Source organism: Pan troglodytes, chromosome 5, assembly GCF_028858775.2.
Source record: "Pan troglodytes isolate AG18354 chromosome 5, NHGRI_mPanTro3-v2.0_pri, whole genome shotgun sequence".
NCBI lineage: Eukaryota > Metazoa > Chordata > Mammalia > Primates > Hominidae > Pan > Pan troglodytes.
In genome coordinates, this window is record NC_072403.2 from 135,511,945 (window position 1) to 135,531,899 (window position 19,955).

Below are 19,955 nucleotides of genomic sequence, written 5' to 3' on the forward strand. Positions count from 1 at the left end.
TTTTTTTTTTTCTTGAGAGCAACAGTGAGTAATCTTGTGCTGCAGACTCTATGGGAGTAATGCGGTGTGTAGAATATAAATGACCATTTTTGCTCTAAATTTTGAATATCAAATCTTCTCACAGGTTTGATTGTTACAGAAGCAGTGAAACGTGATTCAGCTAATGGTAAGGAAAGAATTCCACACATAGTGCAATAATTCTTCTCCTGAAGCCTGAGGTTATGTAATAGTTTATAAGTTGAGAGTTTGACAAAAGTTCTTCTAACATTTTAAATAAAAAGCTTTCTTGAACTAAGCGTTCTAGTAAATACTAAGTTAATTATATATGGGATTCCCAGCAACTTGGATACATTACATTGCAAGGAAGATAAAGGACTATTTATAGCCCTAAACCTGTGTGCTGTTTGAGTGTAATCCAGTCTGGGCCTGATTCAACCTACCTAAATGTAACATGGTCCTAGTGTAGGCTCCAACAACAACCTAATTGACCAACCTAACAGTCTCACACAGTAAGAAGACATATCCAATATGACTCTGTGGTCAGGCATGGGTATGAATCCTAGCTATATCACATACAGTTGTGTGAATTCTAGCACATTCTTTAAACTCTCTCAACTTCAGCTTCCTATTCTCTAAACAGCAATAATATTAGCCTTTATTCTCATTTGGTGGCCCTGAAGATTAAGTGAATATTTATCAAGCTTAATACGGTGCTTGACATCTTATGTCTTCAGAATAAATATGTTATCATTGCTGTTATAATTATCTTTATTAATTTATTTTGCCAGAATCAAAGGTGTTATTACCCTAAAATCCTTTGGAGTTCAACTTTGTCCTATTTCTAATTTATCTATTGCTCTGTACCTGAAACACAATTCTGTATTTAGCATTATTTCCTTTCTTCCACCGGATGAAGTAAGCCAGCTTGGAACCTGCAGTAGAAATTGACGTGAGCAACTAGGTAAGGTTATAGGCACGACATGCACTGTAGTTGAATAAGCACTGGGATGAGCCACAGGAGGCATGAAATGTATCCTCAGATCTCTCCTAATTTCCCATGACCATGAGAGAGTCATATAATCTGTATGAGCCTGTCTTCCCAAAACCTGAGATGAGAACAGTTGACTAGAGCTTTCTAAGGTAATGAGTTATCTCTTATATTCTTAAGTGCCACAAACTGTTTTGTGTGTGTGTGTGATAAATGGATGGAAAAGGTAATTGATTGATAGGTGGCATAGGTCTACTGATAGAGTGCTTACATTTCAGTAATGTGTCCAAAAGTGATTGCAAGCCCCAGGCGTGATGGTTCATGCCTGTATTCCCAATGTTTTGGGAGGCAGAGGCAAGAGAATCTTGGCTTGAGGCCAGTAGTTCAAGTACAGCCTGGTCAACATAAGGAGGTCGTGTCTTTACAAAAATAATAATAAAAAAAAAATTAGCCAGGCATGGTGGTGCACACCTGTAGTCCTAACTACTTCTGATGCTGAGGTAGAAAGATTGCTGGAACCCAGGAGCTTGAGACTGCAGTGAGCTATGATCATGCCACTGCATTCCATATGGGTGACAGAGAAAAATTCTGCTCTAAAATAAATAAATAAATAAATGGTTGAAAAAAATATAGCAGATGAGATAAAATAAGACTATTTCAGGCTCAGAAAATAGCCTGTACCAAGGCACTGTACAAAGGTATACCTTTTATAAAAGACTGGAGGAAGGCAATTGTAGCTAGGGCACAAAAGGTGAGAATTGCAAAGATAACATGAAACTGTGTACTAAAAAAGTGTGAAAAAACTTTGGATATCATCAAAGAATGACTGTGCTTCCTTAAAAGATGAGTTCATTTGAGTTGGCAGTCTAATTTTCATTTGAGAAATATTATTAATAAATCATTCCAGAAAACAAAAAAATGCATAACTGATGTTCAAATAACATAGATCCTATGAACTGTTAAGGCCCAGAAGTGGAAAATGACCATCACCCAAGAATTAGATGGTATTTCTACTTTTTAATTTTATTACTAATGTAATTATTTTTATGGGTAACTCCAGAAGGTCTTCCAAGGCCCTTTTAAACCCCTGCAGAGCAAAGGCAGAAACAAAAGCTCTATTTCATAATCAAGAATTTTCCTGTAAAAAGTCTTTTGAATCAAATGCAAGTTCTACAAAACATAATCCACAAGCAAGCCCAAGATGGTTTAGTCAACTGACCTCCTGAATCACCTGGGAGCCCAAACCCTGAACAGAGGTAGAGAAACAGAAGATTAAGACGCTCATAGCTAACTTAATAACTTGTGCAGAGCTAAGCAAGAAGTTTTTATACATAGCTTTCTTTAAGGCAAACTAAAAGCAACATGACACAGAATATCTAAGGAATAGGAAAAATGCTATTTATATTTAGTTAGCAAATTCTGAACTAAAATTGGTAAAGAGTAAACCTGATATCCTCTCACAGAAAAGAAAACACACACACACACACACACACACACACACACAAACAAGATTTAAAGGGGCTGGGTTTAAATGTTAGTAATGCTGGTCTTGAGCAAGTCACAGAACATTTTAGTTACAGTTCCTTTTTCTGCCAAACTGAGATAATAATGCCTACTTAATTGAATTGTGTCAGTTTTAAATAAGTAAACACACATAACATTCTGAGCAAAATACCTAACACATAGAAATCTCTCAGTAATTGTTATTAATATGGGGTGTCAGACTGAATTTCTCAGTGCAAGGTACAAATAAGGCACTTCTTATAAATATTGACTAAAAATCTCCAACAGAAATTACTGTGTGTCCATACTAATTTCTACCCTCAAAAATAAAAACAAATATTCTATTTTTCAGTTGTATTATTCAAAGCAAACCAGCACAGCATTTAACTTGGAAGTTGTTAAGAGCACCACCTGTCTGATTTTCTTACAGCTGTCAGAAGCAAATTTTAGATCCACCTCCAAAAGTTTTACCTCAACTAGAACCAGACTGTGTCTGTATTCAAAGTAATTTAGTTTTGAAGGTTTCCTTCATTCTAAGAAATACGTACATATATATATGAAGTATATATGAAATATAAATATATATAACTAGCAACCATCAAATAGAAGATATGTATTATAGTATGTAGCTTTCAGTAAAGCATTGAAACAGAAAATATTTATTGTAACATAAAGATAGAATTTACCATTTAGAGGAAAACAAAGAATGAATTTACAAAAAGAACCAGAATTCTAACACTTAATTGCTTTATTTTAAAAATCATACTGATTCACAGTAAGTTTGTGGAATTCCAGTCTTTATCTCTGAATTTCCATTAATGGTCAAATAAATACAAATTTTATGGGAACACTTATGTCTTAAATTGTATATAAATCATATATATGTATGTGTGTTTTACATACCCTAGTAGGAAAGGAAAAACAAATTTAAGGTCTCCATTTAAAAATATCATAAAGCAGAAATGCTTCAAATTACTTTTTAAGTTTAAGTAAGCATTAGTGTAATATTGTAAGTTCATCATGGTCTCCATCCTTGAAAACTTTGTAATTTTTGCTGGATAAGATATCAGCCATCATGTTACATGACCATAGCTATTTATAGAGGTGTGAGTAACAACTGTTAACTAGTGGGGCCTTTGGTATAGCAGAGAACAGTTTCCACATGCAAAATTTAAGAGAAATCTCTTTTTGCTCCCCCAATATACAGATCTGGCAGCCTCTCAGCTCCTAAATCCACTTCTCAGATCCTGTATAGAATCATTGACCAAGGCAATTACCTTAAAGCAACATTTTAAATGGACACATCGACAGTTAATGTGGCTGTCAATTTGCATATTTTTTTTCCTTACTTGATACTATCGGAAAATGGTAGCAATACCTTCAGCAGTGATCTCAGTCATGGTGGTCGTCAAAAGTAAAAGTCAGTTGAAAAGTTCCCGTCAAGTTGCACTTTGCAGAGTATTTGGGGATTTGAGAACTCTGGTGGAGGGTTCTGTGTCAAAACCTGGGGGCTCTTCGTTTTCCTGGCTGTTTCTGCTGCTTCTTTGTTGTCCTGTTGAACTTTGCCTCTCCTCTGCAGAATTCTCCCCCTGGAAACAACCTAAGCCCTTTCCAAGCAGCACTTGTGGCTCAGCTAGAAGTATCAGCTTCAAACAAAAATAGCCTCATCTCCCTAGGACTCTTCAGCCCTTTTTTTTTTCTTTTTTGGCACACACACAGACACACCAGCTCTTCAGCCCCAAAGAGAGAAAGGCAAAAAAAAAAAAAAAAAAACAACAACAACAAATGAACTACAAAGTACCATCTAAGCCCCCGCAGTTTCTCTAAGATAATTACAGATCCTGGGGTCTATGTCAGAAAACATGAAATAAAGAGTTGAAAGTAATCTTATCCGTGAGAGCTCAGATTTATTCTTAGTGCTCTTAATGCTCAGAACATTCTTCTTTCCCTTATTTGGTTTGGGGAGGGTCCCAAATGTCTACCACAGGCAAAAGGGAGTGTAGTCTTGAGTAATTTTCTAGAAGTTATGTTACTGTTGATACAAATCCACTTAGCAAGTGCAGTTATTTATATAGGGCTACACTTAAAATTGCAACTATTAAATCTTGAAGCTTTCTTTTAAAGTAGTCATATTGTAGAAGATTAATATTTTCTGAACACTGGCCAATAAGAATTATGTAATGTGAATTTATAGTGTGATACTTGAAAAACATTGGATTGATGAATTACTATCTTTTTAATTCTCTCTACTACCTTATTAAGAACTAAATATCTGCATTTATCCATGCAGTAAAAGGAAGGGAAGGTGACATAAAGTTTAGTAGTCCACAGCTAATATTTAAGTAAAGTATTTCCTTATCTCAACTTAAAAAAGGATTATAGCAGCCACTAACAATTAACCAAATTGGCTGATTAGCATTTCACCTTCCCACTCCTAGACAGGTGTTAATGAGCAAAAAAATATTCAATAGTTGGTAGCTGGAAGCAAAAGGAGAATCGAAGGGCATTGATAATCATAAACTCTAGCCAATCCGTGAATAATCAAGGGTTGACTACACTTTTATTTTATTCTCATATTCAACCTAATAAATGCTTGTAGTTTAATCTTTTAGCTTGAACTTGATACTTTTCGTTTTCAGACCTCCCGAATTCCTATGGTACTTCACAGATCATGAAGCAAAGCCATGTTTGTTATTTTTAAAATTCAGGCTCAGAAGAGTGCTGCAACAGCTATTTCCATAGGCAATGACCTCCTCCCTGTTAGTGGTTCTGTCTTAATCTACTGCCCCCATTCCTGACACAATAGAAAGTTGCTCATTTACCAGCTGAATACATAAATTAGTAGCAAATCTTAATTTACAAGGAGGAAATGATTACATGATTACATTCATGATTTTATTCAATTCCTATATCTAGGACTGGGCCTAGAGCCTTTTAACTACAAGTTTGCTATCTTCCCCAAGAAATGAGGCCTTGTTGCAGATACTATGACTTAAGGTAAAGGGGGTCACTGCAAATTAGGCCCACTAGCGGGATGAAAAGACACAAAATCCTCAAGAGCAGCTTCCCAGAGCTCTGGGTTGGTCTAAGGAGGTATCCTAAGAGAAAAGCCCTCCTTACGTTGCCCCCCACAAAGAATCTCCAGTCACTAGTGCCACAGCAGTTCCAATTGTTTTGAAAAACGTAGCACTTCATATCTCCATTCATCAGTTACTTTCATAATCTTTCATTGTAGTTAACTGAAGGAATGACATCTTATGTAACTCATTAAGAATTTTCATGGGTCAGATCCTAAATAAAATTAGGCTCTGGAACAGGAAAAACCTCAACTTTTCAAACTAGTTTTACTCAATAAAAAGTTAAAATAAGACTCTAGAAAAGAAATACTAAATTCCTAGTATTGATGTTACTCTTAAGTTCCCAATCACTATTTTCATGTTAAACATACTGGAAGGAAAAATAAAAGAAAACATATTCTAGACAATAAACATGTTTTGAAGATAATAGCTTTTTCAAACCTCTCTGTGAGATGAGTTGATGAATGTCATTAGGCAGTGAGAAATTGGCATGGTTCTTATTTTGAAAAGTTATTAGGACTCTTTCAATTTATCTGAAACTCCATTCATGAGGTATGTCTTTGAATTCCAAATGGAACCCTGCCAAGCTTTCTGAAACCAAGCAACTGACATTCTTACAAGTGTGTACACCTACTCTTCAGGGAACTCAAAGAATAAAACATTACAAACAATTCATTTGCCCTTCTTCATTTTTAAAGGGTCTTCATTTTTAAAGAGATGTTACCAGTTCATTGAGCTCTTTCAACAGGACCCAAAAGTGATAGTTCTCTCTTCTCAGCAATAGCTCCTGGAATAACTCTCACATTCCACTTCTGCACCATCAGCACAGGTAGACTTGTCATAGTTTTGCATACAGGGATATTTATAAAATTAGGACATTAATAACTGAGCTAGTCTATATAAGTAAATGATAAACTGTGAAAATTTGTTCTCCTATTAATGTCGCATTTAGGTCAAGGGGCATCTCCAACCTGATTATACTGATCATTACCCCTTGTAATATTCACTAGGTATTCTAAATACTCAAGTTAGTAGATAAAAATATTCTCACTTAGAGAAATTTTTAAACCTTGCTCCTGTGTCTGCTATTATCATAAACACTCAATAAGACATGTATTCTATTTAGCTATGAGCAAAATACTGTCATCCACACCAAGTTTCAAAATGGCAATATATTTGGGAGACAATCAGAGAAGTTTTGTTGATTTGTTTCCACCATAATAAAATAAAATTAATTTTAAAAAAAGTCAAACCATACTGCATTACCTCTTTCAGTGCTGATTTGTTTTTTCTATGATGTGCAAAAAGAGACATAGTTGGGTGTAGATTGGTATTTACCATTACTCACTTATTTTCTCAGGGACTGGGGATATTTGAGAGAAAGTAAATTTTAGAGTTTATTGTCAAGGCTTTCTGTTTCTTAATTTACAGACACAAATGGCTTATACACTTTGCTAACCTACACACAAATTGGTGGTAAGTGGAAATAATGGAAACACACTTTGTACAATATAGCATGTCTAAACAGAGTGCAAATAAATGTGTAGGATATACAATTGGGAGAGAAAGAGCTATTTACTTGGATTTAAAAATAATAATTGCCATAACTTCCACATAAACCTAAGGTTTCAGGTTCATTTTAATAGGAGACAAAAATAACCAACTGGAATGATTTCAACAAAGAGAAGGAGAGGGCAGAGTATCATGATGCAAAAAACTTCCATAATTAAGAGCAAACAAAATATAAGCTACTGTTTTAGTGCCTCAGTTGAAGTAGCTCACAAGGGAAAATAGACAGAAGTTTACTTTCAGCTTTGTAGGTGAAGAAAAACTGGCAAACACAATTTAAATTTGTAAAGAATAAATGTTGGCCTTTTAACCCTTGAAATGAAGAAATATGGAAGAAACTAGGAATAGTGGAAGTGAATGTGAGACTATTTGCCTTCATTTGACCTTGAGATAACATTAAATAACCTAGAAATTTCTCTGACGCTTACATTTAATAAACTTAGAATTCAGAATCACAAGCAAAGCCTCTATTGAACTATTATTTCATTAATCTTACTTCATCTCAGCACTGTTGTTCACTTCGTTTTAAATTGTTTTGTATTCTATTTGTGTCACGGAAAATATCGTTCTGCCCTCATTACTATCTCTAAATGGCCTGTGCTCGTTTCTTTAATCAAGGTGGAAAGTCATTCCATAGGTTTGGCTTACCATCTGATTATTTAGAAACTGTGTAATCCAGATCGTTTCAAATGACAGAAGGCATTCCAGTGCAATTAAAAACCTTCCTCTCTTTAACTCTGACTCATGAGTAGCTGAGTCTCCAATATCAGGCTTCTTTCCTCACACACATTTGACATTGTCAAACATTCTCTTAGAAATTTTTCTGTCAATCTGGTTTTTAGTTAACAAAGGCCATCGCCTTTGTTGCCCCTTCCTTCTTAGAGATTCCATTCTCTGAAGAGCTGGCATCTGTCCACTACCATTATCCTGTTTAAGAAGATCTGCAGTATCCTGCAGTAGTTGGTCCCTGTGGAGTCCATAATTCAGATTACTGCTTTCTATTCTGCAGTCGATCACATATGACCTTCAGTCTGTGTTCCTGGTTGCTGTTCAGAAGCAATTTATCATTTATACTTTTTCTATTTTCTTATAAAATCACAAATGCTTTTCTTATAAAAAATAAAATATCTGATGACCAATTCTTAGATACAAATTTTTTTCTTTTAAATAATTTAAATGGATATTTCTATTTCTAATTTTGAAAAAAATTATAATGTCATCTTGTTCTTGGCATTTTGCTATTTCACATTATCAACAATGTGATCTGCTGCATCTGGTGTATCATTACTAAATACCTCCAAGAGTCACCAATTTTGTGAGCTTATTAATAATGATGAAACTTATTAATCCCCTTCTTCAATAAATATATATTAGCTATTTGCTGTGGGCACTAGGCTAGGTTCTGGTGATACAAAAATTAAGACAGGGATTTTTTTTTTCTTCAAGGAGTTTATAGTCTAGTAAGAGAGTTAAACATTATAATGCAGTGTGTTAAATTCTAGAATAAACTCTATGCATTTTGGGGGCAGAAAAGAAGTTGTAACAGTCCAGGAAAAACTTCAAGAGAAAGGAAATACTGGAGTTGAGTCTTGAAGTATAAGAAGCTACTTAAACACATGGTTGATTGAGGACGTAATTTCTAAGTAGAGGAAACAACTCAGGAAAAATTAGAGAGACCTAAGCATCATGAACTTTAAATAGTTCAGTAACATGTGGTCACAAGGTACTTGTAAGGAAACTACAGATAAGGAAATAAGAGAATAAAAAAGGGATGGATACTAAAGTATCTCATAAGTCATACTAAGGTGTTTGGTCTTAACTCTGATTTAGGATGACAGTAAAGTGTTTTTAAGCAAGAACATGAAGTGATCACATTTACCTTTTAAAAGGACTGGATACAGCAATAAAATGATCATCATACTTTCCTTAAGACAACTTCAACGCAGCCGTAGATATAGAAGCCAAATTGCAGGATGAAGGGCAAATGAGAGACCACACGATGAAGAACGAAACTAAAATACACTTTAAGGAAGCTTTTTTGAAAAGCAGGGAAGTGAAATGGATTAAGAATTAGATGGGGATACAGGCTAAATTAGGGATAATTTAGGATACGGTCTAAATTTTTAAAGATCAAAGAGTCTTGATCATGATTATCCTTTAAGGGAAGAAATACAGGAATGAGGGAGGAGAGATTTATAATATCAGAGAGAGAAACTATAAGAAATAGAGAAGGAGCTTGAAGCAGATGGAAGGGTAAAATTAGAGCTCATATGGAGAATACTTTTAAAGAGAAATAAAATTCTTCATAAATCTAAAAGAAAAGAAGTAAGATTTGGCACAAACATGGATAATTTTTTAGTTGTGAAAGGAGAGAATTAAAGGAATTCATGCCTTGTGGCATTATTTTCTCGGTAAGTCAATGTAATCTGCTGAGAAACAAAGGGTGAAAATGGAAGGATACCTTGAAGAGAGTTCTGAAAGTTTCAAAAAGCTGCAGAGGTAAAGCAAGAAGCAGCTCCATAATGGCTGCGCAATGCTAGTGAGAGGCCACTGGGCTTAGAGACCATACATTTGTAGTAACAAATCCAGACTTGTATTAATTAGGGTAAGTCAAGTGGAAAAACCAAGAAGACCTTTAAATACGCCTCAAAAATAAAATAAAACTTACTTCCGTCTCCTGTTGACACTCAATCTACCAAGAATGAAACCATTTCTATGATTGGATATCGGGGTATTTGACTTCCATTTTTAAAAGTATTTTTTAAGCATTTCTTAATTCAAATCTCTTCTCTCTTTCTCTCATTTTATTTGGAGAGGGGAGTGGACTACCACCTGAATGTACCCCTGCAGAGTGTTGCATCAATTCAAACTAAAGATGTATTTTACAGTCATTACAGAAGTCCAAGGAGGTATTCCAGGTTCGAGGGCAGCTGTTCTCTATAGGGGCATTTAGAGATACAGGATATTGGCACTTCTGCAATCAATTATGTGACTTGCCAAATTGCTCTGGACATTAACACTCCAGCCAGAAGAAAGGCCATGAGAAAGGGCATGTGAATCAAACCTGGAAGTGACATGAATTGCTACTGCTCCAGTCCATGCGGAAAATTTGATTCTTGGTCATACTTAACTGTAAGTGGGTAGAATTGTGGGATGGCAGTGACATCCTATTAAAACTCTGTTACTAGGAATGAAGTATCCACCACCCCACTGTTTTGGGGTTCTCCGTAGCTGTGATAGTAGATTGAGCATGAGAACAGATCATTAGATGGTTGAAACAAAATCTTTAGAAAGTTTGGCCTTCAAGAAAATTTTAGCTAAAGTTCAACTGAGGCAAGGAAATGGGAAGAACAGTATAGATATGAGAGTTTGGGAGAAAATACATAATCTAAAGGGCCTTTATTTAAAGTAGTATCTAAGGATTACAGTGCATATTTATAAATCAATCCTTTTGCATTCGGAATGAGGATTACCCTTGTACTTCTAAATACATGAAGAGCTGTGGCAGCTTATGAATATTCATGTGAATGAAGAACAAAGACGTACCTACCAAGAATGAAATCATTTCTATGATTGGATATCAGGGCATTTGACTTCCATTTTATAAGTAGTTTTTAAGTATTTCTTTATTCAAATCTCTTCTCTCTTTCTCTCATTTTATTTGGAGAGGGGAGTGGACGACCACCTGAATGTACCCCTGCAGAGTGTTTCATCAATTGAAATTAAAGATGTATTTTACAGTTGTCACTGATATATGACTTTGAGAATATGAACTGCTGTATAAATGTTAAATGTTCCCATCCTCATGAAAATCACATTTCACCTAAGAGCCGTGTCTGGTTTTGTTATTCATTATTCATTTTCAGTCAGAATTTTTCATTTTCAATATTATAATTAATTTGAATATTATTAAGTGTTGTCACAACTGGCAGATTGTCAGCTTTCCTTGACCTCTTAACAGGTATTCACTCTCATTTTAAATACTTCATTTTTATTCTTAATCTCCTTCAAAACAAACCAGAACCATTTACTCTGTCTCTAAAAATTCCATTTAACAAAACAGATCTGCTTCTCTTTCCTCACTTCTTATGCTTTTATTTAACAGGAGTTATTTTCTGTCTTACACGCCCCCAACAGTGCCAGCCTGACTGCCTCAAAGTCAACACATGTAGGATTTGCATTAGGAAAAATGTACGTGTTTTGTCAACTTTACATCCCACACAGAAATTGTGGGCTTTAAGTTTAGAATATAATTTCAAACCAATATGAGTGATATTTCACACTGGGAGCAAATTGGAGTTGTGAACGACACTGGGGATATAAATCCATGCTGTCCTGGATGGTCAGTAAGTAGAATAGATGGTTGGATATGAAGAATAATGTAGAAAGCGCCCTTGTCCCAAAATGTGTCACCCAGTAGAGAAGCCTGTTGTATACAAATCAAAGAGTCTGTCCTGTAATTTAAAAATTAAATTTGAAAGCTATTTTCAATCAAAACGGGAATAACATTTGGAATACAAAATTAAGTTAGCAACTGTATGGCATATCCTGCCATACAAGCCCTGGTTTTCAGGCTTGTGCCCTTTACAGATATTGTTTATTTATTGTAGCATCCTCTCTCAAGAGTCTGGATACTGTCTTGAAACCCTGTCCAACATCACAGTCCATGCAGCCACTACAGCTTACCTGTTGGTCCTTATGATGAATCGCAGTGCCATGAGCTTGAAAAGGGAGTCAGAGGGACTGATTGAGAAGGTTGAGATCTCACTGAAGGGACAAAGAGGGGCATTGCCAATGCCAAACTTCACAAACCTCTAAATTAGGGTAGGGGCTGCTGTGTCTTTACGTACATAAGTGCTCAGCATTATAATCTGCAGAGACAATTCTGACAATTCACTATATCATTCCAACTATAAAAATCAGCAGTTACTTCAGCTGGTTCAAATTAGAAAGATCTATAATTTTGTTTTTGCTTTGGAAATGTTGTGGACTACAGACACGTTTGATTTAGTCACTGATTGCATTTACATTCCACTAGATTAATCTAGCAGCATCCTATTTTTTTTTTAACAGAAAGCTTAAAAGCAAAGGAAATTAAAAGAAAAAATAAAATATTCTTATCAAAAAATTATTAAGTTTCTACCTACTCACAGGTGGCACTTATTTCAAAGTATGATTAGTTTAGAGATGTTTAGAATATGCACATTTACAGTTTTAAGGATATTAGAAATAGTTAAAGCTAATGTTGGCATTTTACAGGGGAAAGAATTAACGCTTGGAAAGGCGTTAATTTACCCACATGTATATAAATTATTAAAGAGCCTAAACTAGAATCTCAGCCGAGTGATCTTTACATTACTCCTTGCTGGGTTTCTTACCCCCTTATCCAGCCTTTCTGGATTTGAACAAGAATCCCATTTATCATAAATATAAATCCCCTTTGGTCTACTCTGAATCCTAAAAAGAGGTGGGTGGTCTTACATATCATTGAAATAAAGGATGTGAATAATATCACCAGTTCTTTCTCCATTTTTCAGCTCTGTTTCTATCTAGATATTTGCTCCATTCACATTTTTTAAAGACATTTTCCATGTGATGGGGCAAGTTATGGGCATGACTACAGATAGCCCCAGGTTCATTCAGATCAATCAAGATTATTATCTCAGAAGAAAGAGATGATTATCTTTTCCAAATCTCTGTATATAAAAATTATAAAAATGGGCCCTTAGTGATGGTCTGGCTTAAAATATATGTACACTTCCTGATCAATATCTTGACCAGGAGAATGGAACACTTTGATAGGCCCAAGCCAACCAAATCTTATGGCCCATGGGCTCAGTGCAATGATTGGCAGCCTCTCAAAAGTGTCCAGGATAGGGGTATGAGGGAAGAGCAGCGGCCCAAGGAGGAGATGTTATTGCCAGAAGATAGCGACCCTTGAACAACCTGAAGTTTAGGTGCACCGACCCCTATACAGTCGAAAATCTGCATGTAACTTTGTCTTCCCAAAACCCAACTACTAATAGCTTACTGTTGACCAGAAGCCCTCCCGATAACATACAGTTGATTAGCACACAATTTGTCTGTTCTGTGTATTATATCCTGTATTCTACAATAAAATAAGCTAGAGAAAAGAAAATATTGGCTAGGCATGATGGCTCACACCTGTAATCCCAGTGCTTTGGGAGGCCGAGGAGAGTGGATCACAAGGTCAGGGGATCAAGACCAGCCTGGCCAAATGGTGAAACCCTGTCTCTACTAAAAATACAAAAAAAAACTAGCCAGGCATGGTGGTGGACACCAGTAATCCTAGTTACTTGGGAGGCTGAGGCAGGAGAATTGCTTGAACCTGGGAGGCGGAGCTTGCAGTGAGCCAAGATCACACCACTGCACTCCAGCCTCGGCAACAGAGTGAGACTCCATCTCAAAAAAAAATGTTACTAAGAAAATCATAAAGATATTTACTATTTATTACGTGAAAGTGGATCATCAAAAAGGTCTTCATTGTCTTCATGTTGAGTGTGCTGAGGAAAAGGATGAAGAGGGGTTGGTTGATGTCACTGTCTCAGGGGTGACAGAGGTGGAAGAAAGTCTGCATATACATGGACCCACACAGTTCAAACCCATGTTGTTCAAGGATCAACTGTACTAAGCCAACAAAACAGATGTTCCCTCTTTATTGCATATATGAGAAAACACACACATACAATCGTGTGTACATTTTTCAGTCATATATATGTGAAATGTCCCATCCTTCCAACACAACTATCCCACATACAAGTAGGATGCATTTCACCTCCTCACCAAAGGGCTGAAACACAAAGTCATATCAGTTAATTCATCTCTGGATAATGGACAAAGCTCTTGATCTGGTCTAGATGTTTTTATTTTTATAACCCTGAACCTAGAGTTAAATGATACATTTAATCAATCTATAGTCATTTAATATACAATGGTAGAGAGAATAATCTCTTTAAAAATGAAGAAAAAAAGTAACATGTAGTTATCCCTGGTTCAGAATGTCATACATACTTTGAAAAGAATCAAGAACTAATTGTTTTCACTTTCCTCAAAAACTACACATGAAAGATGCCACAGTACCATCTTAAAACCATAGTGTATTAGTTTGTTCTCACATTGCTAATAAAAGCATATCGGAGACTGAGTAATTTATAAAGAAAAAGAGGTTTCATAGACTCACTGTTTTACATGGCTGGGGAGACCTTGCAATCATAGTGGAAGGCAAAGGAGGAGCAAAGGCACATCTTACACGGTGGCAGGCAAGGCAGCATGTGCAGGAGAACTGCCCTTTATGAAACCATCAGAGCTCATGAGACTTATTCACTATTACAAGTACAGCACAGAAAACTGCACACATGATTTAATTACCTCCCACTGGCTCCCTCCCATGACATGCAGATTATGTGAGTTAAAATTCAAGATGAGATCTGGGTGGGGACATGGCCAAACCATATCACATAGTCTGTTCTCCACAAAAGTCTCATCATTTTTGTGTTCTCTTTCCCATTACACTTTCATCAAGGACTGACCATTCCTTGAGGATACCTTTTCTCATGCAGTCTGTCAAGCAAGCAATATTTTATCTTGTACCTTAATGCCTAGAGATATTTTGTGGGATCTGTCTTACTTCTCATTATCTTTTTAGAAAGGTTTCTCCCTCTTCTTCAAAATTCATGTATTTACTATACATACTCCATCTTGTCACTGCCATCTATGTCCCAGCAAACCCTCTCATTCATTGGAAATGTTAGCACCCATCAATGTCTCCTCCATTTCTGTTTTCATCAGACAGTCAAGTAAGTGCTGTACAGAGCCATATTGGAGCTTGAGGCAAAATAAAAATGTGCTGCTCTATGTACCTATAAAAACATCTTCCCATATTGTTTTAGTCTATCCAGGCTGCTATAACAAAATGCTATAGAGTAGCTTATAAACAACAGAAATTTATTTCTCCTAGTTCTGGAGCAAGTGTGAGAAGTCCAAGATCCCTCTTTCCTGGTTCATAGGTAATCTTGTCTCACTATGTCTTCACATGGTGGAAGGGGCAAGACAGCTTTCTGGAGCAGCTTTTGTAAGGCACTAATCCTATTCTGAAGGATTCTGCCATGTTATGACCAAATCACCTCCCAAAAGTCCTCAATATCACCTTGGAGGGGTCAGGATTTCAACACATGAACTTGGGCAAGGCACAAACATTCAGACCATAGCATGTATTTTGAACCAAGTAGAAAAGTTAATAAAAGTTCACAATCAAAACACATGACTACACAGAGCCCTCCCATTGCCTAATCTGTTTGCACATTGTTGCTCATTCCCATAAATTACTCAGTAGGGACACAGGTCCACAAGGGCCTAGGTATTGTCAGCTCTTTGGAAATGGCTGTGTATACTGATACATAAAAACAGTGTTTGAGTACATACTATATGCCCAGAACTGTGCTTTTTACCAGTTATCCATTTAATTACCAATAACTTTTTACCAATTATCTCATTTAATCCTAGATGTTTTCATCATGTCTCTCTAAACTTCTTTAGATCAACAGCTTTGTCTATTTTGTTCACACAGCCACATTGTATCTCTATAACTAGCATAGTTCCATGCCCTTGGTATGAGTTATAATAGTAACAATACAAATATTTAAATAGAACTGAAAATGAACTTGGAGAAAAACCTTCAGATGACATCTCTTTTCCAATATTTGCCTGAACCCTTTAAGACTGGATAGTTTTGGATGGTTTTGTGTTTGTAAAAAGGCTTTCCTAATTAAGTTAGAGTTTTTCTGTTAAACAAACAAGGTCTCAAGAAATTGGATTCAGTTTCAGTGGCTTTAAACTGTGTAGATATTTTTGCTTATCTGGTATAATGGGTTTATATAGGAAAAGTAATTCCACTTCTAGTAATGCCAGATGAGGTAATTTGCACCAATTCTCCCACCAAAGACAAGAAAATCTTGGATAACCAGGAAAACATATATTTTAACACCTGTATTTTAGAACTAGTGAAACAATGATTAATTGGCAGTAATCCAGTGACAAAGGAAGCCCAAGTTATGAGCTTCTCTTCCTGTGGGGTTCTTTCTTATTTCAGAAGGAACAGATGAAAGTTGAGACAATGAGTTGTACTTTTGACAGTGTTCATGCATGAGAACGAGGATTTGGAGTACAGGTCCTCACAAAAGAGAATGGAACTTCTGAACTTCTCTCACTGAAAGGCTAGGAGTAAAGTTGTACCCTAGGAGTAAAGTTGAATCAAAAACAGACAGGCTCCAGAGATATAGAAACAATCTAAGCACCCCTTAATAGATTAATGAATGGATAAAGAAATTTGTGGTGTGTTGTGTGTGTATGTGTGTGTGATTTGTTATATATTACATAAATATAAAATGAAATATTATTCATCCCTAAAAAGAAGGAGAGCCTGCCATTTGCTACAACATGGATGAACTTAGAAGACATTATGTTAAGTAAAATAAGCCAGATGAATGAAGAAAGAAAATAATGCATAGTCTCACTTTCAAGTGTAATCTTAAAAAAAAAAAATACATACTGAATACAGAGAAATAGTAAAAGAGCAGTAATGCAGAGGGTAGGAAGGGATGCGTAGTTGTAGGTCCAAGGGTATAAAACTGCACTTTTATAGGATACATAAGTCTAGAGTTCTAATGTACAATATGAGAACTGCAATTAATAATATTGTATAATATACTGATAATTTGCTAGGAGATGTTAGGTAGTCTTAGCACAAGAAAAAAAAGAAAGCTAATTATATGAGATGATGGGTATGTTAATTTACTTGACTTTAATAATCACTATGTATACCAAGCTAAGTACATGAAAATACCATGTTGTACACCTTAAAAATATATATACAATAAAAAGTTACCAAACCAAAAAAAAGAAAAAAGAAAAGAAAATAGGGTCCTACAAGGATGGCAGCTCAAACTCATGTAATATTTAATCCAGAAATTGTATTAGGATAATTTCGAAAAGCTGTTTCCCTAAGGTACCTGGCCAAAGCAATAATAATAATAAAATATAAATCCTCTCTGGAGGAAGATAATATTCTATGCCAGAGTTTATTTTTACCAAATGCTTGCAAATACTGTTCAAAGACACAGTTTAAAAATACTCAGGCAATAGAGACACAAGATAGCATGAACACACAGAAGCAGAAATAACAGTGGAAGAAGTCTCTAAAAGCCTCTGATATTGGAGATATCAAATATTGATTTTAAAATAATTATACTTACTGTGTTCAAGGAGATAAAAGACAAGAGGGAGAATTTTGAGGGAGAATTTTTAAAACTACAGAATTAAAGGGAATCCTAGAACTGAAAAAGTCAATAACTCAAATAAAGGATTCATTGGATAGTTTTAATAGCAGATTAGGCTCTGCCATAGAGAAGTAACTATATATATCTCCAGACTAAAGCTGAGAGAATCAGCTGGAAAATACAGATGACGGGATGCAAGACAAAGCTGATCGAGAGAATGTGTATTAGATATAAAATTGGAGACAGGTGATATTTTAAAATATAATGACTAATAACTTTCTAACACTGAAGAAGGTCATCAAGTAAGTCACAGATTCATGAAGTATGAGAAACTGTACAGAATGAATACAAAAAAACTTCTCACAGACATATCAGTAAAACCACTGAACACCAAGGACAAAAAAAAATGTAAATACTGCAAGAGAAAACAAGAAAGGTTATCTTAGAAGGAGCATCAGTTAGATTTAAAACTGACTTTTAAGCAGGAAAATGTAAGCCAGACAAAAATAAAATTACTTCTTTAGAATGCTGAAAGAAAACTGATAACTTAGAATTCTATTCCCAACTATGAATATCTTTAAAAAATGCAGGTAAAATTAAGACCTTTTCAGGAATATAAAATGTGAAGACTTAATCATGAGCCTGCCTATAATGAAAAAAAATTCTAAAAGTCACTGTTTAATTGCATAAAAAGAGAACACTTTGAAAAAGAATTAAGAAGCAACAAAAAAGGTAAACATTTGAGAATATCTCAGTGATACTGATCATATAAAACAGTAACAGTGATGCCTTGTGGCCTTCAAAATTTAGAACATAATTAAATTACATAAAACAATGACATAGTTAAAGTGTTCCAAGTTCCTTGAGTTGTTCAGGATCAGGGTGAAAATAACAATTAGTATGAGACTTTGGTAAGTGAAGAATGAAGTTTTCTCTGGCGAACAGTACAAGAATCTTAAGACTGCATGTCATCCAAGCTAATAGGAGATCAAAAGAAATATTTAAAAACTCAATCTAAAAGAAGGCCAGATGGGAGAGAAAACCCAAAACAGGAAGGACAAATAGAAATGGCTGAGTAAGATGGCAAAGCTAAAAGATATTGGTAATTACATTAAATTAAATTACATTAAACATAAAAATAACTAAATACTCTGTTTCAAAGATAAAAACGGAATTAAAAATACAAAACTCAACTATATACTCTTTATAAAGCCCTCATCTGAAATATGATACAGAAATATAAAAAGTTAACAGATGAAGAAGTTATACTTTGTACTATTAACCAAATAAGGCAGGTGTGACTATGTTGATATCAAAGACAGCTCTGAGGCAGAAAGCATGGCCAAAAATAAAAAAGGGCACTTCATAATGGAAAAAAGTTAAAATGAACCTGGAAGCTACAATATTAAATTTGTATGCACCTAATAACATAGTTTGAAGAATATAAAGCCACAATCTAAACAACTTTATGGGAAAAATAGGTAAACCCACACATCTCTCACTAGCTGATCAAATAAAAGGACAAAAGAGAATCAGAAAGATACAGAAATATAAAATATTTGAACACCATAAACACCATAATTGGATATGTACCCTACAGTCTACTCAAAGCTACAGAAGAAACATTCTTTTTAAAATGGGACATAATATTAAAAATTGATTATATGCTAAACTATATATAAAACAAATCTCAAAATATTTCAGAGAACTAAAACAATACAGAATATATTATCTGGTCACTAAACAATTAAGTTAGCAACAGCAAAAGATAACTAGAAACCAATACAGTTTACATATATGACCACACCAAGTCTCATGTTGAGTTGTTATCCCCAGTATTGGAAGTGGGGCCTGGTGGGAGGTGATGAGATCATAGGGGTGGATTTCCCTTGAATGGCTTAGCACCATCCCCTTGGTGCTGTGTTCATGATACTGAGTGAGTTCTCATGAGATCTGGTCATTTAAAATTGTGTGGCAAACCCCACCCCCAACTTTTTCTCTCTTGCTCCTGCTTTCACCTTGTGATGTGCCTGCTTCTACTTCACCTTCCACCATGAGTAAAAGCCTCCCGAGGTCTCCCCAGAAACCAAGCAGACGCTAGTACCACATTTGTATAGCCTACAGGATCATGAGCCAATTAAACCTCTTTTCTTTATAAATTACCCAGTCTCAGGTACTTCTTATAGCAATGCAAGAACAAACTAGTACACAAAACTTTAGAAAAATATAAATTATAAAATCTAACAAAAGAAGATCTAGAAACTATAGATATCTGGAAAAAATAAATTTAAATCCATAATTTTAAATTTTCTCAAAGAAAAAACTCCAGACCCAGATACCTTCACTTGTAAATCCTACTAAATATTTAAGAAAAAATGAATGCAAGTTTTAACACAAAATCTTCTAGGGACTAGATAACAAATCATTACTCTAAAATATGTTTTAACAGTTCATAATAACCTCAATAAAAAACTAGAAATAATAATCACAAGAAAAAAATTGCAAGTCAGCCAGCCTCTTTAT

General features: G+C 35.1%; 1 protein-coding gene and 1 long non-coding RNA gene across 35 annotated transcripts in view; one reads left to right on the forward strand and one right to left on the reverse strand.

The window, feature by feature from the left end:
* The window catches only part of TRDN (triadin), a 414,373-nt gene extending 408,285 nt beyond the window's left edge, over positions 1-6,088 (reverse strand). For 27 of the 34 annotated variants that reach the window (XR_008548643.2, XM_054686250.1, XM_054686252.1 and 24 more), the window contains exon 1: positions 3,870-6,088. Coding sequence is in view for 28 of the 34 variants with exons in the window: in XM_054686250.1 (XP_054542225.1) it covers positions 3,870-3,891 (22 nt within the window). In the remaining 6 variants the exon portion in view is untranslated. Of the gene's footprint in view, positions 1-3,840 lie in introns of all 34 variants that reach the window. The other 7 variants (XR_008548647.2, XR_008548646.2, XR_008548644.2 and 4 more) reach the window with 5 other exon arrangements.
* Positions 1,008-19,955, forward strand: part of LOC107975292 (uncharacterized) — a 35,927-nt gene continuing 16,979 nt past the window's right edge. Inside the window, exon 1 of the long non-coding RNA XR_001718713.3 lies at positions 1,008-1,140. This is a non-coding gene — a long non-coding RNA (uncharacterized LOC107975292). The remainder of the gene's footprint in view (positions 1,141-19,955) is intronic.